The following is a 19,123-nucleotide window of genomic DNA, read 5'->3' as shown; positions in this document are numbered from 1 at the left end:
TGAGTAACACTCACTGTCTATATATCACACTTTCTTTATCCATTCATCTATTGAAGGGAACCTGGGTTGACTCCATAGCTTAGCTAATGTGAATGGTGCAGCTGTAAACACTGATGTGGCTGTCACTGTAGTATGCTGATTTTAAGTCCTTTGGGTATATACTGAGGAGTGGGATAGCTGGGTTATATGGTGGTTCTATTCCTAGTTTTTTGAGGAAACTCCATACTGTTTTCTAGAGCAGTTACACTAATTTGCCACCCCACTAAGAATGTATGATTGTACCCTTTCCCCCCACATCCTTGCCAACATTTATTGTTACTTGTATTTTTGATAGTTACCATTCTGACTAGAGTGAGATGAAATCTCAGTATAGTTTTGATTTGCATTTTTCTAATTGAAATGTTGAACATTTTTCATATACTTATTGATATTTCATATTTTTTTCTTTTGAGAAATGTCTGTTTAGTTCCTTTGCCCGTTTATTGATTGGTTTATTTGTTTTTTTTAATTTTTTGGTGTTAATTTTTTAGTTATCTTTATATCCTGGATATTAATGCCCTATTTGAGGAGCAGGTGGCCAAGATTTTCTTCCATTCTGTAGGTTCTTTTTTCACATTCTTGATTGTTTCCTTTGCTGAAAGAAAACTTTTTAATTTGATGTCATCCCATTTGTTGACTTTTAATTTTACTTCTTGTACCTTAGGAATCTTGTTAAGAAAGTCAGTTTCTGAGCCAATGTTTTGGAATATTGGGTCTACCTTTTCTTCCAGCAGGTGCAGTATTTTTGGACTAATTCCAGAAACGATTTTTGATCACTTTGAGTTGATTTTTGTATAGGGTGAGAGATAGAGGTTGAATTTCATTCTACTACATATAGATTTCCAGGTTTCCCAACACCATTTTTAAAAGAGGCTCTCTTTTATCCAACAGATGTTTTTAGTGTCTTTGTCTAGTATGAGATAATTGTATTGATTTGGGTTTATCTCTGTGTCTTCTATTCTATTCCATTGGTCTTCTTGCCTGTTTTGGTGACAGTACCATGCTGTTTCTGTTACTGTAACTCTGCAGCATAATTTGAGGTCTAGTATTGTGATGACTACTGCCTCACTTTTCTTTCCAAGTATTACCTTTACTATTGTGCATCCCTTATTTTTCCAAATAGAGAAGCATATTAAAGGGATATGAGTAAGAAAAGAAGAGCTTAAATTATCTATTTGCCAATGACATGATTCTATATTTAGAAGACCTTCCCCCCCCAAAAAAAAAAACTCCACCAGAAGACTCCTAGAGCTCATAAATGAATTTAGCAAAGTAACAGGATAAAAAAATTCAACACTCATAAATCAGTTGCATTTCTATACTCTAATAACAAATCTGGTGAAAAAGAAATTAGGAAAACTATCCCTTTCACAATAGCCTAAAAAAAAATATTTGGGAATCAATCTAACAAAAGAGGCAAAGACCTTCTACATGAAAACTATAGAACATTAAAGAAAGAAATTTAAAAAGACCTTAGAGGATGGAAAGAACTCCCATGTTCTTGGGTAGGCAGAATTAATATTAATATTGAAAAAATGGTCATACTACCCCAAGCATGATACAGATTCAATTCCATCCCCATCAAAATTCCAAAGATATTCTTCACAGAAATAGAAAAAGGAGTCATGAAAAACTACTTTTCTAACAAAGTATTGTTTTACAATTGTAAACATTATAGAACATACAAGAATAAAGTCAAAGTAAGTGTCTTCCTTACCTAACTTTTACTGTTTCCCAGAGATAAAAGTGTATATCAGTTATTTTTTGTGTTTATGATTCGAGACATTTTAGAGAAATTTATATATATGAGTGTTAGGGGTATATATAGATATATTTCAGTATATACATGTATATGATAAAATGATATGCCACATCTATGATATAAATATATCAAAATGCACGCATGCATATATTGCTTTTATATACAAATGGGAACATATAATTCATTTTGTTCTGCAACTTAATTTTTTACACTTAACATTTTATTTTGGATGTCTTTTTTCCTTAGCACACATCTCTGTTTTATTCTTATTAACCCTACCTGTTATTTTATATTCCAGAAGTATTTTATGTAGATAAAGTATAAGATTATAATTGTTAGGAGCAAATTTTATTTAAAATATGTTTCCAACTGCATAAGAATTCAGTTTTGTTCTATGGCTCATTGTCCTCAAAAGAACAAAATTTCTTGGTTTCAGAAGCCCAGAGTCAGGAAATACAAAACACACTGCAAAATAAGACACTAAGAAATAAAACAAAGCAAAGACAACATAATATATTCAGAATAATGTAAAAGATTAATGCTATCAAAAACCCAAGGAATGGATAGATTGTTACAGTTGAGCACTAATGCTTTTTAAATATAAATATTCAAGGAAATGATGTAATATACTTGTAAACACTTAAATAATGGATTAAGGGAAGTTATAAATATTCTCAAATTCTTTTATGTGAATAAAATTTTATAAGAACATTTCAGGTTAAAACCACCAGGTATTCACTGCATAGTTCATACAGTTAATATTGATGCCAAAGAAAAGGTGAGTGATGACAAGCTTTTCTTTCTGAACTGAATTTTCAGTTAGATAGCTCAGGAAGAGAGGGACAGAGCCATGGTTATATGCTTAAAAGCACAGTTTATGTAAATTAGACCAGAAATCTTGTGAAGTCATAAGATCTAAATGAGTGTATTTTGTTTATATCTCTGACTAGACCCTTAGGTCAAAATGAAGTAAGGGCTGAGATAGTATATAAAAACCATTTCTTACATTTGTATGGTACTGAATTAATCATTTTTCTATTAGAATAAAAACTGTGATTATGTTAACAATAGATCTGTAGGCTCAAAAATTACCTGCAAATAATGATGTTTTTGTAGTGTCTAAGCTAATAGACATTAATAATAAGCTAATTCAATTTAATATGAATTGTTTCACTTGAACATGGCAGTAGATAAATAAAATACAGTCACTGCTTTCATATCATTTAAGTTGATGGCATAAAATATTTTCCTTTTCATTATTTTATAATGTATTCTAATTGGCTTTGTCCTAGAAATCAACAGGTAAATTTTTATAAAAGATGTGTTATATATACAGTGAAGTAGATAAAGTATAAGATTATAATTGTTAGGAGCAATGAGAATAGTGTTCTTGGAAATTAATTCAGTATTATATAGAATATTTTAATATGTTTATTTTTTCATTATTCTTAATTTAAGCTCTCAACGCTTTGTGACATAATATTTGAGTATATTCTAGTAGTGGAAAAAGCAGATACATTAACATATGAAGGTAATAAAATTTATATAATGTTATAAATAAGATAAAAATTTTAAGTTATAATTTAAAATGCATATGGAAGTATTTTATATTTTTATATGTAAATCAAGAATAGTTATAGTGCTTGGGCAGGTCATTTAATGCTAAATAATGTGACAAAGGTACAATGCAATTTTGTCATCATGTAGGCAGGATAAAATGGTCTTGATGAAAGAAGAAAATCATGTGATATAAGTTGAGGTCAAAATACCACTTTTGAATAAATTGTGGAAATATAGAGTTTGTTCCAATAGATTTCTTCTGTCAGTAAATATATGTTGGACGTTTGCTTTACGTCACACACTGTTCTTGTGAACATTGGAACCTGTCTACATGTTGTTTATATTCTAGGAAGGAAATATCCCTAACCAGTGGAAAATAGGCATGTAATATTGGGTATGTGGGATGTGCATTAGAAGAAAAAGCAGGATGAGGGGATGGAGTGATGGTTTGAAGAAGTGGTATTTTGAGGGATAGCCTTGCTACTAAAGGGCATTTAAACAGAGATTTGAACAAAGCACAGAGATGAGTCTGCAGAAAGAGTACATGAAGCAGAGTCCAGCAGGAGCAAAGGGTGGGGGTTGGGAGCATAGTTGCTGAATGAAGGATTTGGAAAGGAGGCCAGTGTGCTGGGAGTGAAGTGGACAGGAGAGAGAATGGTGGTGTAATAAGAAGTGAGAGGAGCAAAGCTATAGGCCATGTGGTGGAATTTATTAGGAGATTGGATTCAAATGACATGATCTGGAAGTTTTGAAAAGATAGTATAAGATGATAAAACTCATCTTTGAACAGCTGTGACCTTGAGTTTGTAATAAATCCTGGGTTTTTGTGGGCCATGTTTCAATGTCAGACGTAACACGAGACTATCTTTACTGTGTAGGTAGATGATGTAAATCATGGTGAGTTGTTGGAAAGATAATTGATAGGCCATACAAAGAATGATTGAAGCATAGGGATACTTTTCAAGGTGACTACAAACTTGGAATGAATTTGAGTATATCTTTATGTTGCTTTTATGGCTTTCTTAATTCTTATAAAAAGTTCTTGACACATTTTTTTTTTTTTTTGGTATTGAATTGTAAAGGATTCTTAGCATGTTTTAAAGTGGGTTGTATTGTTTTGTTTTAAAACAAGCAGAGGAGAGGAAGTGAATTGAATGTTATTAACCATGTAAGATGTATTGTCTTCCAATGAGGACACTTGTGTTTTGACATTTGAGAGCCTGGAAAAGAGAACTGATAATAAGGATTGATAATGATAAGTAAAGTAAGTACAAAAGAATAAAATGACATTTTTTTGTTTCATGACTTATAAATTTTAAAGTTATATGATTATATACACTAGTGTTTTTCACTTTCCTTCGACATTTTATGACTCAAACTCTTCCACAGACACTGTTGACTAGAAAATATTTGGTACTCTAAACAACAAAATGAACAGATAAACAAAATTTATATATCTTCCATAATATAAAATAAGTTGAAGTTCTTAGATGATTTCTTTTACTTTCCTTCTTATTCTTTTGTGTTTGTTTCTTTTCATGTGAGCTGGGCAGTAATGACATCTGAAGCCTTATCATAGATAATAGGTAATTACAGGAAAGAAATACTGTGGCTTTGTTCTGCCCCTTTTAGCATTATCTTAACAGAGAAAAAATTGCCTAGAAGATGTGGGGGTGGGGAGAAAGCAAGGAACAAAATGAGCACAGAAAAATTACAGAAGCATCAGAAATATCAAAATGCTACCCTGTAATGTGTCCACCTGCAAAATCATAACCTTCATCATCATCATCATTCTAAATAGTTTTTCTTCAACTCACACTTTCCGGGAAAGAATTTCTCTCTGAAGGTTTCCAAATTATCCACTTAAACCATGTAAATAAACAACTTCAAAAATGATCATAACTGTTGTTTTTAAATTTAGTAAATATTTGTGACTAATAATTCTATTTTCATCTTGACTAGTAGATATTAAAAAGTGAACTTTTAATATCCCATTTATGATAGCCTAAATTTTAAGATGTAGTGATTTGGTCTCTTTCCACCAAAACATTTAGTGATATGAAGGCTAAAAGTCAACCTTTAAGAATGTTAATCAGAAAAATTCTGTGAAATAGTAGTTGAGCTCAGATGTCTGAGGTCTCCTTCCTTCTGTTCTATTTGAAAGAGGAAAAAAAATACAAAAAAATATTGTCAATTTAAAAGATTTTTTAAAAGGTGAAAAGGTTTGCTCTTGAATCTGGGGAAATTACTGTTCAGGAACCACATAATTAAAAATAATTGCAACGTGAGGTCAAATTAGTAAAAAGATGTCAGGTGCTATCTTTAGTTTATCTCCCGTGAGAAAGAGGCATAGCCTCATGGACTTAAAAAAAGAGATAATCTTAGACCTTAAGTTAGAGAGTAGAAGTTAGAAGCTGTTGGGAAAGCAGAAAGATGTTCCTGAGACATCACAGAATTCTTCAGCATTGCCAACCCTCAGGGAAGCTGTGGGAGGCAACACCAAACAGCAAATGGAGACCCTCAGAGGTAGAGGTCCCTCCCTGAAGTAGCAGAGACTCTTCCCACCCAAAGATGGCAGCGCCAGATTGGGGGTCTGGCTGGCAGCTTCTGCAATCCTAAAGTCATTAACAATGGAATCACAATTCTGCCAAGAGGACTCCAAACCCCCCCCCTTCCTTTCCTTTCCCCTCTAGCTCTTGGGTCACTAAATTGGAATCGGTAACTACTTCAGCTAAATGCTTCTGAGAAAGATATGCATCCAACTGGAATTTGAGAGCATCCAAGAAGCAAATCACACTCTTTCAAAGGAAAATACAAGAATAACAGCTCTCATTTTTGTATGAACATAATTAGTACTTTTCATAATAAATAAGGACATAAAAATAATTGTAATAATTTTATAATTTAGAAGGTCAGTTTATCAGATAATTATTATTTGCTATGTGTCTTTCTTTCCAGCATCACAGAGTAGAAGTTGTTGAATCCACATGTAATGATACATATAATAAATCAAGAAATTATTCACAAAATATAATTAACTAAACCACCCCAATTGTAGGTATAAAAGCAATACTCTAAATAATTTTTGTGTCTAAGAGATTAATACAAATCCCTAGATTATTAATTATACAGTTATTAGAAACAACAAATGGTTTTTATATGGTGATCAATTTCAAACTATTGCCTCAAATAACTCAAAATATAACAATTACCAAAAAAATACTTAATAAAGAATAATAAATGAGCAATACATATAGTCATACTTCCAGGGATGTATCAGAAGGGAAGGTATAACAGATATGGAGTGTATAAGAAAGTGGGATAAATGAGAAGTCAATCCAAGTATTTGAATAGAAAATCAAATCTAAAGATGCTGATAATTTTATGAGATTAAATTCTAAATTGAATATAGAATGTATCAGAATCCTAAAGATAATGTTAAAGCTGACTTGAAAGAAATAGTATTGAGTAATATAAAATTCTTTATAACAGCAGCAGCAACAAAACTATAGCAAAAGAAAAGTGAAAATATAAAGAGAGTTTTCCAACATCTATATGACAAAGGGCTGATATACATGATACATAAAGAGTTCTTACAAATCAAGAAGAAATAAGCAACCACTCTACCAGAAGAACATAATTTCCAGCATGTAGCAGGAAATTCACAAAAGGAAGCTAACCTACTAATATTGAAATATCTTTTTAATTTTTATCAAATACTAAAAGAATCTTCAAAAATTATGGAATTGTTGGCAATTTTGTAGGGAAATAGTTCTCTTGATGATTTACAGGTAAAATAATTAATTGGTATTTCTTTTTAAAAGCATATTTAAAAACTTATCAAACATTTCTAAAAGGTTCTTTTTGACCCAGGAATTCAAAATCTAGTAATGTATCCTAAGGGAATGGTCAAAAATATGTATACCAATGATTCAAAGTATTTTAAATAGCTGTATCAAAACAAATTAATGAAAATAACTCAATATTCAACAAGAGGCAATTTTTAGTGAACTAAATTTAGTAGGACTTTATTAGAACATCCTATTTGTTATTAAATAATCTTTTTACTTATTGATATAAAAGAATAAAATACAATGCTAAATGAAAAACATGGAATATAAAATGCTAACTACAGTAAGAGTTAAGTAAAAAATACTTGAAAATCCATCCAAATGTTTACTAGTTGTTATCTCTGAGTGGCAGAACCATGGATAATTTTTGTTTCCTTCTTTGTACTTCTTTGTCTTTTCAAGCTTTAAATAAGGAATATATGTTATTTTCATATTTAGGAAAAATACAATATATATATTATTCTGAAATATATTCGTTTTCACAATAGAAAGGCTAACATATATTTTGGCATTTTGTACAGTATCTTAAAGAATCCCACATCATTTGAGTGGAAAAGGTGCATTTCTAAGAAATTCTCTGCATGAGACTATTCCATTTTGCTAACGCTGTGAGAACTGACAATTACCTTTGCCTTTAGTGGACACCTTTATAGAGCAGTAAAGGACAGGAGCCTTAAGAGATGAAGGGCTAAACAGATGGAGGGAACAAAGTGATAAGTCACATTGCTGACACAGGAGTCTCAGCGTGCACAGTCCTCTATTCCTAGGGGTGGAAAAGAGTTGAGGTTAGACACTGGCCAAGTTCTTGCTTTTAAGTTTCAGTCTCAGAAGAACATCTGAGAAAAATGTCCAAGTGAGGCCTTTTCTGGTCTAACACCTAGGAAGTCCTTGATACTTAGGCCAGAGTCCCATTCTCACTAAACCTGAAATCGGCAACACCTAACAATACAGGCTGTCATCTACTTCCAAAGCCTAAGCCTCCAGGGCGAACCAGCAGATGTGGGAAGTGGTGATTACAGTGCCGAAGCAGTTAAGAAGCGGCACTGTCCATTCCGAGTGAGTTGTCATTTTTAGCTTATGCTAGTACTACTGTTTGGCTTCTTAGAATAGTCTTTTGGTTCAATAGCTGCTAACTGCTTAATTATTGTTTATTATTATTATTTCAAGTCATATTTTTTACAGCCTGTAAACTACTTGGAAAAGACATAGATGTTTTGTTGGCAACACTTCATATAATTGCTACTAAGTCTGACTCCCCTCCCCTGGTCCTACCATCCTTGTGATTTCCATTGCTCAGTCAGCAGAATGAATTTATATGCAAAGAACAAAACCACTACTTATTTAGACTTTTTAGATATGTGGTATTCACATTATTATAGTGTGAATTATATATGTGCTATGTTTATAAACTCCCTGAAATAAAAATGGACTTGAAAACAAATCCATCTGTAACAATTGTCACGAGTTGATGTCATCTTTGAACTACAGTATTATAAGGATATTTTTTTTTCATTTGGTCTATTGGATGAATTAGGAAAGTGATATTCCAAAAATTTAAAAAGAGAATATATTTGAACTAGATAATGTTCCTCTTTTCATTTCCATGTTTGTCTTGAGAGTAATAGAGTTAGTTAACGTTCCCCCACTAAAACCTACTTGAGGCTGGTATCTCACTATTTGTTTCCAAACAGAGAGATTAGTAAGTCATTATGTCTTAGTTATTCACTTTAAGCAAGAGATGACATTCTAGTTCTGTTTCTCTCAAAGCATAGTCCTTAGTTGTGTCATAATATCACAGGAAAACAAAGGCAGCCAGGCAGGAAGATGGGAGAAAGGAAGGGAGGGAGGAGTGAGTTTTGAAGAAATGTTTCTACCCCAGAAGGCAGATCTAGATCTAGTGTTACTGGAGTGAACTTTTCTTAACCAGAAGGTGGCATGACAGTAGATACAGGGGATTTACATACATGGATCATCAGATGACAGCAAGGGAGGTAGAAAGGGAATTGTCAGAAACTAAGCACAAACTTACCTGACTTGACAGTTTTGCATAAATCACACTGGTTAATAATACTTATGATCAATGCTCACCACTGTCACCATCTTCATCACCACCATCGTCATTACCACCACCACCATCATCATCACAGCTAGTATTTATCAAGTGCATAGACAATTGAAAATAAGTAGAAGATGAGCATTCTCTACAGACATTACTTCATTTATCCTCCCAATAACCATCGACTTGCTTATTTCTTTTTGACAGATGGATAAACTGAGACTTAGGCCAAAAACTTGTCCAAGATGGTACAGTTAGTATGAAATATGTAACTGGAACTAGGTCTCTATGGACGTGAAGTCCATGCTAACAACCAGCTATAGATAATACAGTGTCTTTTTTTCTATTAAATTTATAGGCATCATGTAATAGCTTTTTATTGCTTCTGTCCATATGGAGTGAGTATTGAGGGGTCAAATCACTAAAATATACTAATGAATGAAATGCTCGTAGTGTAGTCAGCTCTGGAAGTTTTAGAATTGTAAAAGAGCGGCGATGACTGGTGTCATAAAAGCCGTAACATACGTTTCTAACATACGTTTCTAGAAAATAAAAGGCAATCAAATTGCTTTTCCAATCATTTCATTGCATGTGCATTTGGCAAAAGGTCACTGCTTCTGGCTGTTGTCTTTTTCAATACAGGTATTTCTTTGCATGTGTCTCTTTACTTCACGATCTTCTTTTATGCATTGTGTTTCCTCTTTTGAAATCATAGCATGGGAGTAGTTTAATCTTCATAGATTTTAAAGGCAAGGTCACATTTTAATGTGAATGCATTTAAATCAACCCCACTTGCTTGAATGATGTGAAATAACTCAGCAATGTTCCCATGACCTGCTTTTAAACCTTTTGATATTTTATATGATCTCCAATCAGTTGGACAGATAATAAGTGAAGCCTTGGCACCGGGCTGCCACTGCCACTATGACGCCGAGTCTGATGTTAGCAGCACAGATGAGGGGGGGAAGCCCACGTGGAAGCTGGAGATTGACACAGGTGGAGGTAAGGACACATCATTACCTAGGAAAGACCTTCAGAAATCTTCTGCAAAAGATGGATCGTTTTCATTTTTCATCTTCCTATTCTTATTTCTTCCTTGGCCACTTTTTTTTTTTCTTTTCATCTAATGAATATGATTGCAGGATGTGGTTCAGAGACCGATAGGGGAGTTTAAAACTGGTATCAGCTATGAATGTTGCTATTTTTTTAAATACATTGATATCTAAGAATTTTTTAAAAAGAACTTTGGGTTCTAAAATTCTGATAGGGATTTTCAGATGAAATCTTATTTTATAGCCGTTTCCATGTAGTTGACGAAGTAGATGAATTTTCCTTAACTGACCCAGTTGGAGACACCAAGAGGCAAGGCACATCACATTTCACAATGATTCATTTAAAATTCTCTTTCTTTCTTTCTTTCTTTCTTTCTTTCTTTCTTTCTTTCTTTCTTTCTTTCTTTCTTTCTTTCTTTCTTTCTTTCTTTCTTTTCTTTTCTTTCTTTCTTTCTTTCTTTCAATTAGGAAAAAACTTAATGCCATCCACATGTGACCTGTCTCTTCATAATGAGTATTCTAACTACAAGATTACCAATGAGAGATTTATTTAACAGACCATGACTCATAGATATTTGGTCAGATTCCTTGTCCTTAACACCAGTCCTTCTTATATTTTGTGAATGGCTTTTTATAGGTTCTGATTGGAATATGTGTGTGTGTGTGTGTGTGTGTGTGTGTGTGTATATATATATATATATATATATATATATATATATTTCCATTGCCTCAGGAATGTCATATGTATATGCATATAGGGGTTATTATTTTAATTCATCATATGATTACATTATCCCACTTCCCATTTTTGTTATCAAACACATTTGATATTTTACCCTACTTCCAAGCAAATAGCTTAGCTAGCCACAGTTTCGTGGATGCTGGTAGAAGACACAAGGTGAGATCCATTTCCCTGGCACAACATGAAGAGGGCCAGGTGGCATTTGAATAAGCAGTGTGTTACAGGAGCGGACCCTGGAGCTTTTGCAGTGCACATTCTGATAAAGGAATTCTGGTACGCTCCTCAATCATTCCTTTTTCAATGCAGCCATAGTAGTTATTGATCAAGTCTAATTCAAGCAAGAAAATCAATTAATTGTGAGATGTAGGCGGAAAGGGTTTGGAGGAATGATTTGGTAGGGTTTTCTGTGTGTTGGCACTGTCCTGAGCATTTTATAGAAACTCTCTTATTTGCTATAAAGAGAATTCTGTGAGCCAATCATGACAATTCCCATTTTAATGATATAAAAATGAAGGACTAGAGAGGTATTGTTTCCCGAGTTCATACAGCCAGTAAGTGGAGAACTGGCATCCTCACTCAGGTCTGATTGCCACATACACTCCATTAAAACAAATTGCCAGTTTATGAATAGTGCTTGCTCTCTTATACTAAATTTTTTTTTTCCAAAAGCTCATGAAGTTTCAAAAAACGTGTGTCGTGTTTTTATACTGATATTTCTTAGAAAGCCTTCAATTACTCTCTTTCCCTTGCCTCAGGAATGTCATGCACGACTTCCCTGTAGTGTGTACATTCACATAATAGCTCAGCTGGATTCACTGGTGCTCTCTCCCCCAGAATTTAGACACAGTGTATTATTACATGTGACTAGGCAATTTTATTCCCTTGTTTTCCTGAATGCTCTTTAATTAATCCATAAATTTAGATGCCAACTCTCAAAAAACAGAATATTTTAAACTTTTTTGTAACTGACTTTTTAATGATATTTTCATGCAGGAATTTGAACAGCAAGATATAGCATTAAAGAGACTTGACACACATTGTAGTTTCTCATTGTTTCAATGTAGTTTTGTTTCCAATGTAGTAATAATCTGTAATGAAATAAAATGGACCATATTCTCAGATGAACTTGCTACATGTTCTCTGAGTACATAATTTGGGTCCACATTACATTTCCCTTTGGGAGCTCTTAGGTACAATTTAGAAATAATTGCTGTTATGCACAGAGGACCACCATAAAAGTCAACCTCAGACCCATGGATAAACCTGAAATTTCTATTTTATTCTTCTTAAATAAGACTCAAGTTACTTTCCAAATATATTATTAAGGGAAATGTCATATCAGTTATGATTACCTTACCTCAAAATAGTCTGTCATAGCAGCTGGCAAGAGACTGAGGGAATGCAGCAAAGATAGCCATGTTTTGGGTTAGGAGAAATAATGGGGTGGCAACAGTCTTGAATGGAGTGTAAGAATAGACAAGAAATCAGAAAAAAGGCATTTAATTTCTGTTGAATTGTGCATATTGGTGTTGCCGGTAAGAGAGCCAGCCAGGTAAGCAAGTGAGAAAACAAAGGTACACTTGCTGACTTCATGAGTATACAGGAGTGTTAGAGATTGACACCCAGATATGGTAACTTATTTGACAGCATCTAACCCAGGGTCTTTTATAATTGAAAAAGTTTAGATGAAAAAATAAGTATTAAGAAGACAATTTTTGAAGCTTCTACCATCATCAATACTATTCTTCATCTGAAAAATTTAAGTTTTGGGTATTTGGCATGACATGAATTTACTTATTTTGCATGCATCATTCAAAAAACGTGTTTTTGTTTAATAATAAAATCTATTTGAGGCTTTTTTTTTTTTTTTTTTTTGTGGTGCTGAGGATCAAACCCAGGGCCTTGGGCATGCAAAGCAAGCACTCTACAATGGAGCTACATCCCCAGCCCATATTTCAAGCCTTTTTGAGAATGTAGCAAACCTAATATTTTTTGAAATGTAATAGTGAATACATGTCAATTGGCCAGGGAATCATGGATGAGCACTTATGAAATACTTCAAGAAAGTTATTTATGTAGAAAATTATGCCTGAATACAAAGTCTTCTCTTGCTCTGTGATTCTATTTTGCCAAAGATAAATCAATTTCTGAACATAGATGGTAGGTATCCTGACCTATAGTACAAATTGGTGTCTTTAGTAAACAAAACAAAACAAAAAACCCAAAACCTGACTTTGAGCTACAAGATTTTTTTTGATATAGTATCTTAAAATACTTAAAGTATTATGTGCTATGATTACCATTTCTATGTCATGACTGTGTTGCTAAATACCCACACAGCAGAAATGTAGTCAGAAGGCAGTCATATTATGCTACGTTATGGTGCTATAAGAAATGGTGATTTTTAAGAAAACAGAATGCTATTTTTTCTTATTTTAAAAAATTTTCTGTAAGTCAATATTTCAAGTAAAATTAGGGGGTTTGAGAGAGGATTTATTGATTCTAAAACATAGGGACATGAAAGCTTTTTGTTTGCTTATTTTCAGCATTTCTGATGTTCATTTTTTCTTTAATATCAATGTATCCATTAAATTTGAAAGCATTTCTTTTTATAATGAAAGGCCATTATTAAAACATTGTACATATTATACTCCGTGGCATCATAGAACCAACTGAGGACAAGTTTTATACATAATATAAATCTCCTTGGTAACATATTAAATCTCTTCTAAATATTATGTAAGTTTATATATATTACCTTCTCCTTTGTTCACTTTGATTAAAGTAACCTTGTTTTCTACCCTTATTTTTATAGCACCCAATAGGAATTTTATAGTGGAGGAAAGGGCACCCTTCCACTCGGAGAAGGAATCTGAGCAGGTCACACTGCAGAAGAAAGAAGCAGGGGAGGAAGTTACCGCTGCTCCCCAACACCAGGATGCAGAGCTCAGGGATGGGGTGGGCATTAAGGAGGCTCCCCTGGGGGAGTGGCAAACAACAGCAGGGCCTCTAGCACTTGCAGAGCAACCCACAGAGAACAGCAAGGTACCTCTGTGCATGGCAAGTTGGGCAGAGGAGGAAGCAGAAGGGGATGGAAAGCAGGGCCCAGAAGGGTTCAAAGCCACAGGAATAGCAGCAGGAAGAGATTCTGTGGGTCTGAGTGAAGGAGAGGCTCCTCAAGAGCAGGCCCTGAGGCAAACTGTACTTGGGACAGAGCAGGCAGTTTCTGAAGGGGAGCAGGATATGGAGGAGGGAGTGCTTACAAACACCATAGCCCTGAGCACAGAGCATCTTCAGGAGGCAGCTGCCCTGAGAGAGCCACCAACAACTCCAAAGATGGAAGTGGCTGACAGAGGGGTGGCTGTGAGTGAGGCAGGGCCCCCAAAGCCAGATGTGGACGCGAGTGAAGAGGAAGCACTCACAGAGCAGGAGGACATGGGACCCATTGAAGACACAGCATCTGAGAGAGAGGATGGTTCACAAGAGGCAATAGTTGGGGGAAAGGAACCAGGCAAAGAAAGGAAGGAGGTTCTGGAAACAGAACCCGCCTTGAGCATCTCCACAGGAGAGGCAGGGGCAAGGCAGATGGGGCTTTCAGAGGGCAGCCCAGAAGAACTCTGTGAGGAAGGTGCAGCCAGGGCGGAGACTGGGAGTGAGGCAGAAGATGATAAGGAAGACAGGAAGGAACCGAAGGAACCCTTACCAGAAGAGTCAGAGGTAGCAGGAGAAGGGAGGAAAGCCGAGAGCCCCGGAACACCTCTGAGGGAGATTGGATCTGAGAGAGAAGAGGTGACAAGGTCAATTGCAGCTAAGGATGAAGACACTTTAGAAGAGGAACGAAAACATAAAGGGGAAGAGGGGGAAGCAGTGAAGGAAGAGAGATCTGAGGAACAGACCAAAGAGCCTGAAAATGAAATAGAATCGGATGCTGAGGATGCACAACCCACAGAGACAACTGAAATGACTCAAGATTCAGGGCTTCTAGAAGATTCACTGAAAGAAAGACAGGTGACCTTGTTTGAAGTAACACATGGATTTGAAAAGTCACTGGAGAAAATAACAGCTCTGAGGAAAGAAGAAAGAGGGGAAAGCTTGAATGAAGCTAGCGACACAGAGCACAGGGACAGAGCAGGGCTGCTGGGCCAGCAGAATGTGGCTCTGCCAGAGCAGGGGCAGGGACCCCACCATGATGGAGAGGGCACATTAGAGGCTGCAAAGTGTGCAACCCAGGACCCAGATTGCCTTGCAGGAATGCAGACAAGGGACGAAGAAGAACCTTTTCAGGGGCCAGGAGGAACAGGGGTCATGATGATGACCGAGGAAGATGTTCCTGAGAGAGATTCCATGATAGTGGAAAAGTTTAGTGAAGAAGCGTTGGGTGGGGACCCAGAGGAGGAGGAGGAGGCAGAGCACACTCTGGGGACAAGAGTGACAAGGGTGATAAAGGACAGCAACACAGAGGGGGATGGGGCGACAAGAGGAGGAGCAGTCCTGGCTGAGGAAGATCTATATCCAGGAGGAGGAGCAGCAGAGAGGAGGGAGGTGTTGGCAGATTCAAAGACAGCTAAGGGGAAAACAGTAGCAAATAGAGCCTCCTCCTTCTCAGATGTTGCTTGGGAGGAAACATGGCACAGAGGGGATGAGGCGCTGGGTAAAACAGCAGCTACAGAGAGGGTGGCAGCGGAGGAAACAGGGCTGAGCAGGGAAGAGGTGACAGTGACATCAGCAGCAGAGCCTGGGGAGGGAGCTCTCCAGGAAACTTTCCATCTGGAGGGGCAGGGCCAGCGGCTAGGACAGGGTCAAGAGGGAGGGGAAGTGGAGGCCACTCAGGGTGTGAGGTCGCTGGGAGAGGGGGAAGGAGCAGGGAGCATTGATGGGAGGCAAGAGTCAGGAACAGCTGAAGAATTCAGACAAGGATCATCACAGGAGAGGGAGGTAGAGTTGAGCGGAGGGAGTCTAGAGGCAGTGGCAACACTTTCCGTGAAGCCTGAATTCTCTGGAACCCAAGAGGAACAAGAGCATATGGTTCAAAGAGAAAGTGAGAGTGCAGATGTTCCCCTGAACAGCGTGAAGGACTAGGAGATTTTGTGGCAGACGGTGAGTTTAAGTCTGATCTGTTTGCGGATGGAATAGAAATCCTGCCCGTGGGCCTCCTCTCCTTGGGGCTGGCTGGTCCCTTTATTGGTGTTTGCTGTGCACACATACACACACAGGCTTCCCTCCTGTGGTACTGAGCCCCAGCCAGCAGGAGGGTGGCTAGGGGAGGTGGAGGAGGGGCCAAAGCACACACAGAATCCCCCTCCAGTCACCTTTCCTACTCAAGTCCTATTCTGTTCTTGCAAACACATCTCCCTGAAGCAGGAGATCTGTGTCTCTCTGACAGAGCCCCAAAGTTGAAACACAGGAGAATGTGTCTCCAAGTCCAGACATAGAAGCAGAGAATCAAACTCTCTAGAATTCATTCCATTTTAGTGTTTTAAAGGATGGAATGCAGATTGTCAGTGATCAAGTGCTTTTGAATGGGCTCTCAGCCTTCATTTCTGCAGTATTATAAAATTTTATATATGCATATATAATTTTACATATATAAAATATAAATATTATATATTTACTTAATATATAATACTTCACTATGTAAGTATGGAAGAGTGAAGTGAAAGACAAAAATTTACTTTTTTGCTGTCTCCTGGTATTTCCTTGATGTCTCCTATTTTGAGTGATTCTATTCATAATATTACTATCCTTTTTGTTATTTTTCAGGGTATTTTAAAGGTTTCTTCTGGAAGACATAAAGGCTGGAGAAAGATTCACCCAAGCATCTCACCAAGACTCTATTTTTTTTTCTTTAAACACTGTGCTTGTCTGAGATGGTTCCTAGTCTGTCAGTGACCTCAGTAATCACTTTCAGAATAGCTCAAGCAGATCTGCAAGAACCCCATAGAGGTAGTGGTTCCAAATAGAAAACTGAGAAGCTATTATAAATTCTGTACAGATAATGTGTCTATATTCAAATCAGATTGATGGTTTCAAATGTTTGACGTTTACCACAGATCACTGGAAGGCCCGTACCTGATGCCTGGGGTTTGTTTAAATTCTTTTTTTTTTTTATTTTACATTCAAATATTAGTCCTAGTTTTATACACAGGGGTTTTATTTAAAATCTATACCTTGGTACTTTAATGACACAGGCTGTGAAAATGAGCTCTAAAGGACCTTCTATGTATACTCCAGACTAAAGATCGCTCCAAGCCTCCGAGTCCTTCCTGAAAAGGATTCCAAGCATGTCTATTCATTTACACTCGGAAATATTCATTCTTTCTATTTATGCCAGTCAAGTAAAGTGCAAATCTTATTTCAAAATGCCCTTTGTTTTTGCATGTGTTTCTGTAGTTCTGCTTTCTCGGGTAGCTACTAGTGAAATGGTAGCTTGCAGCATTTTATCCCTGGTGGCCTCGTTTATGGGTCTGCTCAAGTTTAAATCAAAGTTCTAAATAATTTAGATAAGTGGAATGAATATAATAATTACAGCAGGTAGATGTGGTCCATCAGCACATATGCTGACATTCTAGACTTGATGTCATTCAGTGAAAAAGAAACTTGAATAAAATTAGTGTGCTGCTCATCTTCCCAAGTTCTGTTATTTCAAACCTGCCAGCTCTTCTGGGTAGTTTATAATAGATCAACAGTTCACTATTGCTTTCTAAATTAACACCACCTGGTATTATTTTCTACTTGAGCATCAGCATGTCCCCAGGGGTTTCAATTTCCTCCAAGACATCTACATAGCACACATGTTGGGCCACCTTTTCTCCAGGAGAGGAGGTGAAAGAGAATGTCCCAAAGCAGTGATTCTCCAACTGGAAGACATATTAGTCTTTCGTGGAGCACTTTTCATAAATGTCTGTACCTTTGGCCCCACCAGAGCATCAGATTTAGTTCATTTTAAATGGACCTACATATCAGTATTTAAAAAAAAATGAAGTTGGGCACAGAATGCTGCTCCAGAGGCTGAGTTAGGAGGATCTCAAGTTCAAAGCCAGCCTCAGCAAAAGCGAGCCCCTAAGCAACTCAGTGAGACCTTGTCTCTAAATAAGATACAAAATAGGGCTGGGGATGTGGCTCAGTTGTTCAGTGCCCCTGAGTTCAATCCCCATATCCTTCCTCCCCCCAAAAAAGAGAAAAGAACGAACAAAAAAAAATCCTTCCCTTTGATTCTACATGGAACTAAAGTTAAGAATTGCTGCTCAAAACCATCATAATCCATTGGTTGCCTTCTACTCTATGCCCCTAGGGACTAGGCATGATATTGTTACAGGTATTTTTCACCTTAATTAATGGCAAAGTCATTCAAAAATCAAAAATATGCTGAACCAATGGATTAGATAATGGATTTGTTCTTTAATCATGAAAAGTATTGACATCACCTGGAATTTGTTCCTGGCTTTTTCTCATACCTACTAAGTTAGAATTGTGGGTGGAATTTTTAAAAAATCCTCTGGTAATTCTGATGGATAACAAAGTCTGAAACCTCTATCATGGGCTATTGGTTGTACTGAGGATTAAACTCAGAAAATGGATTGCAGGAGCATTGTGAACTTTCTGCTTTGTCTCCCTGTCTCTCTTTTTCTTTCTCTCTGTATCTTTTTATTTCTTTCTCTAAGAATCGGTAATAACCATAAAAGTGAGGAATTCAACCTAAAGTTTGGTCTTATTATGATCGTATTAGAGTATACATGGATTCGTCTACCCACCCCCTATTGAAGATGAGTATTTACCTCTCCCTGCACATCATAGGGCTCCTTCATTTGCCTGGTGTTCTATGAGTGGATTTCATCTACTTTACATTTAGTTTCATTCATTATCAAGCTACATTTCTCTGGAGCGCTATGATTTCATCCTCAATATTACAGAGCACTTTGAATACAAAGCACCTTATAAGAAAGATTATAAACTTGTTGATCACATTGAAAAATGAGTTTTGCACAATGTGCTAAATGGAAATTGCATCGGATTATTTTTATATTCAACACATTCTATCAAAACATTCTGTAACATAATTCT

General features: G+C 36.2%; 1 protein-coding gene across 4 annotated transcripts in view; it reads left to right on the top strand.

The window, feature by feature from the left end:
• Nucleotides 1-17,688, top strand: part of Erich3 (glutamate rich 3) — a 102,964-nt gene extending 85,276 nt beyond the window's left edge. For all 4 annotated transcript variants that reach the window (XM_048814080.1, XM_048814081.1, XM_048814082.1 and 1 more), the window contains 3 exons: nucleotides 10,145-10,270; nucleotides 13,878-16,159; nucleotides 16,823-17,688. In XM_048814080.1, coding sequence (XP_048670037.1) covers nucleotides 10,145-10,270; nucleotides 13,878-16,141 — 2,390 coding nt within the window. In that variant the 3' untranslated portion in view covers nucleotides 16,142-16,159; nucleotides 16,823-17,688. The remainder of the gene's footprint in view (nucleotides 1-10,144; nucleotides 10,271-13,877; nucleotides 16,160-16,822) is intronic.
• The last annotated feature ends 1,435 nt before the right edge of the window (nucleotides 17,689-19,123 follow it).

The sequence above is a fragment of the Marmota marmota genome, unplaced genomic scaffold (assembly GCF_001458135.2).
Source record: "Marmota marmota marmota unplaced genomic scaffold, marMar, whole genome shotgun sequence".
NCBI lineage: Eukaryota > Metazoa > Chordata > Mammalia > Rodentia > Sciuridae > Marmota > Marmota marmota.
The sequence above is the reverse complement of the archived record's forward strand: the minus strand, read 5'-3'. Positions and strand labels throughout refer to the sequence as shown.